Below are 13,061 nucleotides of genomic sequence, written 5' to 3' on the forward strand. Positions count from 1 at the left end.
GCTGGGTTTCAGTCCGGCTGGTTTCTGGCGGTTTGTTTACCTTCTTATTTGCAACATAGTATATAGTTGCTTAGACTTGCAGCTGAGAGGCTGGCAAGTGAGGCAGCGAACGTTGGAGTCTGCAGCAAGCAAGCCTCGTGCTCGCTTCAGTGCCTGGCTGCCGGCCGCCATCTTGGCTGACAGTTAATTTGCATATACTCACTGATTAGCCAATGAAAAGGGTAGCGGTCGTACGCTAATTACCATGTTTCTCTTTTATTAGTGTAGATGGCGTGTGTCAGTGCTCAAACTTTGCTCCTACCTCAGATGACTTCCTTGGGATAGGTTCTCAGAATTGAAACTACTCTGTCAAAACATATAAACATTAAAAAGCTCTATCTAATGTCCCCTGCACCCCTGAAATAGCCTGACACAGTGCTGTCTATCTACTTTCTTGCAGCTCAGGCCCATGGTTTAGATTGAGAACTACAGGGTTTCAGCTGTTAGACCACACTTCCTTGGCTGCAAGATGCCCACCCTCTTCCTGTCTCCACACTCTGGAAGACCTCTCATGAGAGCCTCATGCCTTCATCTACTCAGTGGTCACTGAGTATACAACTATCCTGCCTTGGCCGAGTCTGCAGCCACATCCCTGCTGTCAATATTGTTCCTAATGGAAACCTAGAGAAATGTCCCCCTTCCTAAGGTAGGACTCCTCCATTCCATCTACCAGAAATGAGTTGAGAACCTAAGCCCAAGTAGCAAGACAGATGTTAAGGAGGCCTTTTCCTCCTAAAAGTGACTGGCTGTATTCAGGATTGGGGGGGGCCTGGTGAGTGGCCCCTTACCCAGGAAGTGGGGTGGGGGGACTCTCCCTCAGTGCCAAGGGAGCAGTTTAAGATCCAAGCTTAGAAAGGAATGGGGCTCAAATAATAGGTTTTGTTCCATCCTAATAAGAGATGCCTCGGTTCGGAGCACCTGGACTGGGAGACTTTACAGTTCTTTGAATCTCTGACAGAATGTGCTGGTGAAAAAGGCAACAAAGTGCTCACAACCACAGCAGGGCCAGGGTCTAGGGGCCTTGGAAGAAGCGAACTAGGATTAAAGTCTAGACTTGGTAAGTCAGGCTATTTATGATTATTTTATTTTTTGTTTGTTTCTCTTCTGTCACTACTTATGGTTTACTCAAGTGTTGGTGAAATTTTCAGTCTGTCTTACTCGTGCGAAAGGGAAGTCACAGAAGGGTCACCAGTCAGAGCGCTCAGGAGAGCAGGGCACCCCAGGGAGCTCGAGGGGGAGAGCAGAGTGAGAGCCGTGGGGAGCCGCCCCCCCTGCCGAGCATGCTCTTGCCAGTGCAAAACACCTTCCTGCTTTGACATGAAGTAATTCCTTCAAACAGGGAGCAGGAAATGATCTTTTCTCTTCTTCTTGGCAGGTTCTTTAAAGTAAATTGGCCAGAAAAGATGCCAGGTGTTTTTCTGTTTTGTTTTTTAATGGTCAGGAAAAAAGCTAGAAGAATTTTGATGAAAAGGAACATGGAGCCCAGAAAGCTACTGAGAACTGCCTCAGAGAGACCCCTATACAAGGGTAAAAAGGGGAAAGGAGACAAGACACAATTCTGAAACGTTATTCAGGAAGGAAAGAAATAAATTACTGAAGTCTTGACCCTAGAAACCGAGGGTCAATGCACTTCTAAGCATGAGTGAAGTGAAACGCCTAAAAGGAAGGCCTATTTTCTAGTTATTTGCAACTGATGTCAGAACAAGAAACAAATTTCTGTCTTCAAAGGGACAGAGGGTCCTTGTTTAGAGCTGCGTTGGCCTCTGATATACTGGAGGCCACCCGGGCCATACATCACAGGGACCGCGAACACCGGACTTCACAGAAGGAAGACGTCCACTGCAGGCTCTTCAGAACAGTAAGCCCTGGCAGCAACCTCAGTGCCCACGACTGGAGCTTATTCAATATAAACCGCGGTGACCCATAAAACAGGATTCCATATCATGCTGCATAGACATCACGCCAGGAGCAGCAACTGACATGGAAAATACTTGCTGCTTTTGAAAGCAGGCCATGAAACCGTGAGTGTAAAATGACCTCATTTTTCATAAACGTATTTGTTGACAGAAAACACCTGGAAGATAACCACTAAAATGTTAACGGTAATTATCTCCGCACCGTGGAGGTATGGGTGCGTTTCGCCTTTGTAATTTGCCACATGTTGCACGTATTCCACAGTGAGAATGTGTACTTTTATGACGGGAAAAAACACGAAGTGTTAGAAAAGCAGGGTTGAAAATAATCCTAGAGAAGTGGTTTCAGTGAGACCTGACACACTAATCATGCATGTACTGGGGACCTGGTCTGAAGGGAGGAGAGTGATAGTCGATAAGCAACAAGCATGGGCAACAAACTTAACCTCGACAGGGTCCTTACCCGACCCCGTCCGCCCCACAATGCCAATCTTCTCCTTGGGTTTGATGGTGAAGGACACTTTCTTCAGGACCAGAGGCAGGTTTTCTTGGTACCTCATCTCCGCGTTCTCAAAGGTCACCTCTCCTTCCTGGGGCCAGTCAGGGGGGGGAGCCTTGTTCTTAATTCTGGCAGGTGCTTCCAAAGAGAGAGTCTGGGGAGACAGAGGTGGCCAGGTCAGCCGGGCCCAGATTCCGGGGGCTTTGTCACAGAGAAGTTAAACCAGGACAACCACAGCCGCCACACAGGAGCAGTGGGAGCCTGGGCCCTTGCTGTGCAAGCTCCCTTGGCAGTAAATGCTTAGAGAGGGACAGAGCACCAGGGCTACTCTTTCTGCAGTGGCTACTACTACGCAGCAGCTGAGCAGGGCAATGACCTTCAAACTGCCTCCCGTCTTAAGGACTTCTTCCACAAAACTGCCTTGGAGGCCAAGGGTGGGGCCATGAGCCCTTCTCTTCCTCTTCAACCCTGCAGTTCTTATTGGAATTGTTTGAAAATATTACACTCAAAACAGGACTCTGCCATTTGGAAACCACTGGCTTAAACCCAAAGAAAGGTAACATTTATTGAACATGTAATCAGCCCTGGCTGGTGCAGCTCAGTGGTTGGAGCATCAGCCCATGCACCAAAGGGTCTCAGGTTTGATTCCCGGTCAAGGGCATGTACCTGGATTGCAAGTTTGATCCCGACCCTGGTCAGGGCGTGTGCAGGAGGCAACCAATAGGTGTGTCTCTTACATCGATGTCTCTCTCTCTCTCATTCTCTCTCCTTCCCTATCTTCCACTACCTATACATATAAAAGACTAAGTGACCGACTGTACGTCTGCCCAACCGTCCGGTACATATGACATGCACTGGCAATTTAAAAATAAACGTTGACTTGCTCATGCACGACACATATACATATACAGCTCTCGCTGGCGCCAATCGCTCACGTGAGCTTTGATCTGTCATCGATCATGAATTTGATTGTTTTTGTTGACATTCTGAAGCTGAAAGAAAGTGGTGTCGTCGACAGAATATGTCTGAAGACCAACTATTGGCACAACGTACCTCTGACACTTCTATTACAGAGAAAGGGCGAATAGCAATATTAAAATATTTATTTTAATTAATTTCCTTTCAATGTGCACAAATTCGTGCACCGGGCCACTAGTCTCCAAAATAAATGGAAAAAGTAACCATGGGTGAGGATTAACAAAAAATAATAATAATATTGAACATGTAATCAGATCCTGGCATTCTGACATATCTCAGTCAATCCAGGAGAAATAGACTCTAATCCCAATCCTGCCACTAACAGCTGTGTGACTGGACACATCACTTCTTCACTCTAGGTCTTAGTTTCTCATTTGCAAATTGTGGGGACTGGATTAGATAATCTTGGAAATCCATTCCAGCTTTAAAATTCTGTGTTGTAATTATGGCTTGTAATTTTTGTTATCAATAGTCAAACCTTGCAATGTTTTGAAACTTTCTAGCGACTAGTCATGGGGCTTACAGCCTTACAGGGAAGTAAGGGCCAAAGTCTACTGCTCTGGGGGGTGAAGACTGAAGTTGAACGCTCCAAGCTGGAAGGGTCCGTGTTGGGACAGGCATCCAGGTTGAGGACTGGCAGTGGGGAGCCAGTCCTCAGAAATATGACTGGTCTGTGCAGGATTTACGCTGTACCACTGCCAGCCCCCAACCTGGGGCTGACTACCCACCCCCAGCTCTCCAGCCAGAGACTCTCACCAACAGTGAGTAAAGCAAACACTACATATTCGTATATACAACCATATATCATCCACAGACCAGAGCACTGGGCAAAGAGGCTAGTGGGTAAACCTAAGGAACAGCTATTAGCAGACATACCAGACTGCTTTGTGCCATTCTTTCCCAGAATCATGATTCGTAAGTCTGAGAAATATCCTATGACTAATGAGGTCCATTGTCAAAACAAGCCAGTAAAGCATGCCTCTGCGAGAAAATGCAGTTTACATAACACACTAGTTCGCAACTGAATGGCAAGTTTTTCAACACTATGCTTGTTTTATTTATTTATTTTTTTATTCAACACTATGCTTGTAAGTCATTATTTGGAACTTGGAATGTATTCTTCCATGTAAACAATGATATAAATGCTGACAAAGCCCTGTCCTGGTTGGCTCAGTGGATAGAGCACCAGCCTGTGGACTGAAGGTTCCTGGGTTCGATTCCAGTCAAGGGCCCATGCCTGGGTTGCAGGCTCGATCCCCAGTAGGGGGCATGCAGGAGGCAGCCGATCAGTGATTCTCTCTCATCACTGATGTTTCTATCTCTCGCTCCCTCTCCCTTCCTCTCTGAAATCAATAAAAATATATTTAAAATAAAAATAAGTGCTGACAAAGTCTCTGGCAGTTCACAAGATCAGAACTCATCGAGAACTGAGTTAAATTTGAGAATCCTAACCACTCACGGCTCTGCTTCTCTCTACAGAAAATTGCTTTCAGAGCTCCAACTAGGCGCTGCCCCATGGCAAGACTGCAGGGTTCCTAAGGGAATGTGGGAAGAGCTAGGTAGTCTCAGTATTGACTACATTAACTGGGTTTTAAACAATAACTGCAATTTATTTTTTAATATATTTTTATTGATTTCAAAGAGGAAGGGAGAGATAGAAACATCAATGATGAGAAAGAATCATTGATAGGCTGCCTCCTGCATGCCCCCTACTAGGGATCAAGCCCATAACCCCACGATGTGCCCTTGATCAGAATCGAACCCGGGACCCTTCAGTCCGCAGGCTGACACTCTATCCACTGAGCCAAACCAGCTAGGGCGATGACTGCAATTTAGAATTAGTTACGGAGCTTTTAAAACTGCAGAAGCCAGGGACCCACCCAAGACCTACTGCACCAAGATCATCTCCGGAGAGCGTCCCACGTTTGTCTTTGCCTAAAGCACCAAAGGGGTCCTGATGGCCCTCCTGGTGAAGAACAAGTGAACCAGACGAAGATGGACAAGAATACATGGTTTGCCTGGCTTGTGTGGTTCAGTGGTTGAGCGTTGATCTATGAACCAGGAGGTCACAGTTTGATTCCTGGTCAGGGCACAGGCCCGGGTTGTGGGTTCCATCCCCAGTAGGGGGCGTGCAGGAGGCAGCCAATCAATGATTCGCTCTCATTGTTAAAATTTCTCTTTCTTTTCCTCTCTCTGAAATCAATAAAAATATTTTTTTTAGAAAAGAAAGAAAACAATACATAGTTTTATACAGTGCAAGAAAAATGCTACATTAGCCAGCCTAACTGAACTAACGAAGTTTGAAACATTCTGGAAATGAGCTGATGAACGTAAGTTCTCAATCAGATGATTCACACATAGATTTAGAAACTCTTATGCTAATTCCTTCTCCACTCCACGCCTGCTGAAGAGACCGGCGGTCCTCTCCTGAGGGCCGAGAAGGCCGAGAAGACATGCCGCCTCCTTGCACATCCACCGCGGCAGGAAAAGGGTAAAGGGAAAACGCCTCCACGGAGGGTGAGAGCGCAGTCTGACCTTGATGTAGTGGTGGATCCTCTCCACTGAGGTGAAGCGAGCTTCGGTCTCGGTGGCCAGCCTGACGGTGAACTGGAACAGCCCCGTTAACTGATGGTGAGAAGCAGAAATGCGAGAGAGTTCATTATTGACGTCTACACTGAAAGCCTCCTTCATCGAGGGGACCACAGCTCAATCGTAAAAACTGGGCACATACAGCAGCTGGTTTTAGGAATGGAGTCATTCTCTACACATTTAAGACAATGCCCATTACACCCCACCCCCAGTCATCTGTAATTTTCTGTGAGCGCAGGTGGCATCGTGGTACTGCTGGCACTAACTTTCCTGCATCCAACGGCTTTCCACCCATCTTTGCATGTCTAGTAACATATATCTGAAGCTGCATCCTTATACCTGCACCTGCTGTGGCAGTCACAGCGAATGGAGGTACATATCAACCTGTGCACAGCCAGTGGGCAGGCTTCCAGGAAAGTCAACAAAGGGGAAGAAGGCTGAGCAGAAAGTGCTGGCAGAGCCCCTGTGCACTTCAGACGAAGGATTCTACTACTGCCCATCCAATGATGAGGGAAGTCTGCAGAGCATGGACAGCGTTGGGGGATCTGTACAGACACATGTACATATCTCTTCTCAGGATTCTTTGGCTACTTTTTAATTTATCTTTCCAATATGGGAAAAGGTCAAACATGTACAAGAGAGAGGTCATTATAATAAACTCCCATGTACCAAACGTCTGTCTTAAAAAACTGTCAACTCACAGATAATATTGTTTCCTTTATATCACCTCATCCTTCTATATTATTTGGAGCAAATCCAAGCTATTCTATTATTTCATCCATAAATATTCCAGCTTGTATCTCTCTAAAATATAAAATCTTTAAAAGCACAATACCACTATTTAATACCATGATGACATCTAAAAAATTAATAATAATTCCTTAACATCTTCAAAAACCTAGTCAGAGCTCAAGTTCCCAATTGTTTTTTGAGCTAAAAACCATAAACCATTTCTAGAGACCAGAAAGCTTTCCACATGTAACAGTGTTGGGGGAAAAAAGCAGGAGCCTGGGGAAAAAATGCACATAAGGAGCAAATAGAGTATTTCTTTGAAGACTATGAAAAGGCCAGAGATGATAGGATAGTGAATTCAGAAACCTACCATTAAAAAACTATTTTCAAAAGCACCTTTATGAAGAAAATAGCACCTATTTCTTAAACATATGCAACAGCCTTAAATCCCTTTATTCCTACACTAGTGGCCCGGTGCATGAAATTCGTGCACAGGGGTGGGGGGGGTTGTTGGACATCCCTCTCACAATCTGAGACCGCTGGCTCCTAACCGCTCGCCTGCCTGCCTGCCTGCCTGATTGCCCCTAACCGCTTCTGCCTGCCAGCCTGATCACCCCTAACTGCTTCCCTGCTGGCTTGATCGCCCCGAACCACCTCTGCCTTGGCCCCATAACCGGGACCCAGGATTCCCTCCTCCAGCCGGCCGCAGGCACCTGGGACCCGGGCTTCCCTCCCTCTGGCCAGCCACGGGCACCAGGACCTGGGCTGGCTTCACCCAGGCTGGCTGCAGCTGCAGGGGACGGTGGGCAGGTGGCTTCACCTGGGCTGCAGGTGCTGGTGCCCAGGACCGCAGGTGGGCGGCTTCGCCCGGGCCTGGCTTTGTCAGGAAGGATGTGCGGATGGTCGTCCGGAAGATGTCTGGTCTAACTAGCATATTACCCTTTTATTAGTATAGATACCACCTCTCCTGCCCCAGATGGTTACTGTAAAGCAGTCTACAAGGCACTCTGGGAGTCAGAGGTGAAACAGTGACTTAGGGTAGAGGCCCCTACCGTGACTCTCCTAGGCCAACATAGGAAGGACTCAAAGGAGCGAAGGTGATGCCCCATCCCAGAGACTGACCTGGACAGCGTAAGAGATGGCGAGACCAGCGTAGGCCGGGGAAATACGTCCATGCATGAGAACGACCATCAGCCCAGTGGTGGTGATCAGCGCGATGCTGATCAGGTCGAGCCGCACAGCCAGCCACCTCATTGCGCACGTGAATAGGAAGAAAGGACTTTGGTTGTGGTCCAGCAGCTCCTGGTACCTGTGAGGAAGGCAGAACAGCTAATAGGCAAAGAAGGTACCAGGTGACCCAGGTCATGGATGATGTCAAAGCTCTGGTGAATTATGGACGGGGGCTAATACTTCAGTATTTTCTGCTTGTAATGAAGAGAATGATATGGAAACTTAAAGAGTACGGAGTACTCCAGGCTCCACAGATAGGAGGACATGGGGTTTTCTAGTTTTACCCTTTCAAAGAAACATATTGAAGATATTAAGGGAAAATATCTACTTTAACAGCATAGGGGAAGCAGGGGGATGGAGACCAATTAAAGAGGCTGTGCTAAACATCAGAAAAAATGTCGTAGGTTAGGGGTCATTTTCTCAAAGAAAGAAAGGTTACAAGGCAAACTGCAGAAATGGCCCAAAGCCAGGAAAGGGAAAGCCTCAGATTGAACACAGTAAAGTAGAACTTGTTGCTGACACACCATCGTTGGGCAGAATGGCACTGTTTCCCACGGCCAGGGGACAAAGAGCCAGGAGCTGAACCACAGCAAAAAAATACACAGACAACCTTTGCCAATGAAGGAGGGGAGACACCACTGTCACGAGGGGTCCTAGAGAGCAGATGGAACCCCATCTGAGTCCACAACCAGATTCCAGAGCAGGAAGTCTTTCTAGCAAATGTGCTTTGCTTTAAAAAAAACCCACATTTCTTCCTTACAATAAGATATGTGCTCTTTAGAGAAAATTAGAAAACGCAATAAAGGGAAAAATGCAAAAGTCCATAATCTTACCAGTTAAAACCAGAGTTAATATCTGGCTGCATTTCCTTCCAGCATTTTTTCAATGCACTTACATGTACATGTATATATACACACACATGCATAAACACACTTGTACATAGTATATTTTCTTCTTTTTCACTGAAAGTTAAGGTTATTTTTTCTACATTGTTTACCCTAATCTTTTTACTCTAGATTTTTTTAAAAAAATCAATTGCTTAATTGTTGGAATTGACAATATATGCATAGGACAGACTATTTAAAGGGTACACAAGTTTTACCATGAAAATTCAGTTTTCTCCTGTCCATTCTCCAACTACTCCATTCCCCTCTTCAGTAGCTATTAGTTTCTTGTGTATCCTTTCAGAGATATTCTAAATGTTATGTATACAAACACACTTAAAAGGGAGAATAGCATACACACATCGGTACCTTGCTCTTTCACTAATATATCTTAGAAATCATTCTAATTCAGTACCTTTAGAGCTGCTTCATGTTTTTTGTTGTTGTTGTTCATTTGTTTTTGGTTTTGTTTTATTAATTTTAGAGAGAGAGAGAAAGGAAGGGAAGGAGAGAGAGACATCATTTTGTTGTTCCACTTACTTACGGATTCATTGGTTGCTTCTTGGGATCAAACCCACAACCTTGGCATTTTGGGCTGATGCTCTAACCAACTGAGCTATGCGGCAGGGCTTGTCTCATTTTTTGAAGGGCCACACTATATTCCACTCTACGAGGATACTGTAGCTCCTTTAACCAGTCCTCTGTTGAATGGCTTTGTTAGTTCAGTGGTTCCCAGCCTTTTTTTTGGCCATGCCCCACCTAAGCATCTCTAAAATCCTGATGTCCCCCCCCATATAATTCTTATTATTCAAAAAGTGAACTCCTATTCATGTGGAGGAAGCCTAAAAGGCCATTAACTTGGTCTAAACAAGCTTCCAAAGAACATGGTATCCATGAAAGAGAAAAATAAAAGAATAAAAGGACAGTTGAAGTACTGAGGAAGAAATCCCAAGAAATTGTTAAAAAAATAATATGAAGTGATATGAAAAAATAGCAAATAAAGTTTCAAAACATAATAGAGAACTGAAATGCACAAATATGTCGCTATATATTTATATACTGTATATGAGGCCCCTAGAATCATAAGGAATGCAAAAATTCAGTTAATAACTCATTCTCGAAATCCCCCCTTAATAATCAAATTGCCCCCCTGTGGGGCGTGTGCTCCATGTTGGAAATCACTGAGTTAGTTCTAATCTCTTGTTAATACAAATCTCCACAGTGATTAGGTACATAAAAATCTCATATAAACAATATTCAACCAAATAAAATGTCAATCTAGTATCAATGACTGTCTTTTACAGTTCCAAAAAAACCAACAAAACTCCATCAAATATGGTCATTCAGGACCAAAAGCCAACCGACTCCAAATCTGTGTTTTTGTCTTCTCGTTTGCTCAGAAGGGAGTTCCACCAAGCAAGTGAACTTTAATCAGAGACAATTAAATCACTGGTGATGAGCGTTATAATCCCCTATTGTTGACTCTGATTAAATTCAGGGATGCTGGCTATGCTTTGAGCCCTTTGGCCCCCCTCGCGCTTACCTGTGCAGAAACTCCTGCCCCTTGTTGTAGGCATGGATGGTGGCAAGGCCCTGTATGCTGGATGTGATGTGGGAGAGGAAAGGTGACTGCGTGATATTGTCCAGACGCTTCAGCTCGCGAATCAGGACCCTGGTGAGAGAAAGAGTTCTGTGTCAAAGGGTGGACAGCAACTCCGGCTCCATCCTCTGCCCTGGAAGACACGAACCCTTCCGCTTTACCTGGACACAATGTGCAGAACTGCAAAGAGAATGACAAGGGGCGCCACTGCCACCAGGAACCATGGGAAAACCCCTGCGATCATCCCAACACAGAAGAACACCAGGATGACATTTTGGATGAACATCTCAGCCTGGAAGGGCAGGCGCACATCCACTGGGGAAACCGTAAAGAAACAAGTGTCAGGCTGTGGGGATCCGCAAACAGGAAACACGGGACCCAAAATTAAAAAAACAAAAATACATTCCCCAATATCTTTAAAAAATATTTTTTTTATTGATTTCAGAGAGGAAGGGACAGGTAAAGAGAGAAACATTAACAATGAGAGACTCATTGATCGGCTGCCTCCTGCACGCCCTATACTGAGGATCGAGCCCACAACCTGGCCATGTGCCCTGACTGGGAATCCAACAGTGACCTCCTGATTCATAGCTCGACGCTCAACCACTGAGTCATGCCAGCCGGGCATATGCCCTCTTTTTAGTTCACTATGTTGCCCAACCCCTTTAAACACTTCCTCCTTTTACAAAGTAATATATGCTTGTTATAAAATATTTTGAAAATATGCAAAGAAAGATTACATATAATCTTCATTCTCACCAAAAACAATGAATTTGCTGTTAACAGTTAACAAAATAGATCCAGAGGCATAGAGGCATGGAACATACTGGCGAATCTCAGAGGGAAGGTGGGGTTGGGTGGGGAGAGATGAACCGGGAACTTATACGCATAGCCCATAGATGCAGACAATAGTGTGGTGAAGGCTTGGGATGGGTGAGTGGGGGGTGAGGGGGTCAATGGGGGGAAAAGGGGAACATCTGTAATACTTTCAACAATAAAGACAAATTTAAAAAAAAGAAAAGAAAATTTTCATGATGAAAAGTCAAACATGCCCAAAAGTCAAGAGTATAGAAACTCGAAAAGTTATCAACATTTTCTTCATCTCCTTTTTGACTATCTCCTCCCCCTACCTTTTTTTGGAGGGGAAAGGGATTGGAGTATTTTCATACAACTCTCAGATATATTGATACCACTGATTTTTTAAATTTCAGTCTTTTCTCCGTGTGTGTGTGTGTTTAACAGAAATGGGATCATGTTATGCATCAGTTCTGTGTATCAGTGATGGTTTTGAGCCCTTGCTACCTGTGGCCATGGCTTTACCCTGCTTATCAGCACCTGTAATAAACTCCTCTATGGAAGTAACACAGTGCAGCAAAAACATTAGCTCTGGGTCAAAAAGATCTGGGCTCAGTTCCCACTTTGCTCTCTAATAGCTGTGCAATCTTGGGCAAACCTTTCTAGGCATCAGCTTTCTCATGTATTCAGTGGGTGAAACAATACCCACCTTGTAGGGCTGCCGTGAGGATCAGGACAGGGCGTGTAGAACGTTCAGCACCCAGGAAGTCCTCAATAAATGGCAGGTAGCATTACTAGTAGTCTGGGCTCTGGGCAGTATTTAAGTTCTGGTGCTGGCACAGCCCATGCAACACCCAAAAAACCTGCCAGAGGCTGCAGGTGTCCAAAAAGCAACGGACTGCCCTCCAAATAAATGTTTTGGAGTCTCAAATGACCCTCAAAGGTCCAAAGCCTTTATACTAACTCAAGCCTCTGAATTTGTTTCAGGTTTAAAATAAGATCGAATGAAAACTTAGATGAAACGTGAAAAATAGGATGGGGCTTTTGTTTAAATATAAGTTGCAACCTGAAGAAAATGCCAAAACTAAAATGTTCCTGGTACCAGCACGAGCAGCCACTGTGCTCTCAGAGTGTACGGCTGCACAGACCTGCATTATCGGGGAATGCCAACTAGAAGGCTGGAGAGCACCGAGAACCGTGGTGAGAAATACCTTCATCCATGTCTCTGGAAAACCTGTTGAGAATTCTCCCCGTGGGGGTGGTGTCAAAAAACTTCATAGGGCTTCGAAGGATCCTTCGGAAGAGCTCGTCATGGAGCCGGGAGGAGGCTCGCAGCGTGCCCTACGGAGCAGAGTGCACAGTGAGCAGGGCCCGGGGACCCGGCCCTCAGGCAGGCTCAGTCCCTCCTCCACAGGCCGTCCACTCCCAAAACCGGAGAGGGGCCCATGGCCACGGAGGGAGGAGGCGGCTAACGGGAAAAGGCTGGAGCTGATGGGATACAGGTCATTCCAGTGGAGGCCACTGTGTCTCAAAGGAGCTCCCTCCTCAGGATGAACCTGGGACAGGCCGGGCGAAGCCTGACCAGTCAGCTGGGTGAGCAGGAGCAGAGGCCACCACTGCGTACCTTGACAAAGACCACTCCTCGAACGGCTTTCAGGATCAGCATGACGACCATGGAGAGGGCATAAATGCTGGCGTAGTACTGCATGTGAGGATTGTCCTTCATGCTGCTGCTCACGGAGGTCCTGTTCCCGTGGCTCACCGTGCTGTTCTGTTTGGAGGCAGGGCTCTGTGAGGCAAGA

General features: G+C 45.8%; 1 protein-coding gene across 3 annotated transcripts in view; it reads right to left on the reverse strand.

Moving 5' to 3' along the window:
- Positions 1–13,061, reverse strand: part of ABCC5 (ATP-binding cassette, sub-family C (CFTR/MRP), member 5) — an 86,547-nt gene that overhangs the window by 13,165 nt on the left and 60,321 nt on the right. For all 3 annotated transcript variants that reach the window (XM_014544502.1, XM_005872119.2, XM_005872120.2), the window contains 7 exons: positions 12,884–13,030; positions 12,471–12,600; positions 10,626–10,779; positions 10,408–10,536; positions 7,873–8,059; positions 5,965–6,054; positions 2,416–2,605 (listed from right to left, as the gene is read on the reverse strand). In XM_014544502.1, the coding sequence (XP_014399988.1) occupies positions 2,416–2,605; positions 5,965–6,054; positions 7,873–8,059; positions 10,408–10,536; positions 10,626–10,779; positions 12,471–12,600; positions 12,884–13,030 (1,027 nt within the window). The remainder of the gene's footprint in view (positions 1–2,415; positions 2,606–5,964; positions 6,055–7,872; positions 8,060–10,407; positions 10,537–10,625; positions 10,780–12,470; positions 12,601–12,883; positions 13,031–13,061) is intronic.

Source organism: Myotis brandtii, unplaced genomic scaffold (genome assembly GCF_000412655.1).
Source record: "Myotis brandtii unplaced genomic scaffold, ASM41265v1 scaffold368, whole genome shotgun sequence".
NCBI lineage: Eukaryota > Metazoa > Chordata > Mammalia > Chiroptera > Vespertilionidae > Myotis > Myotis brandtii.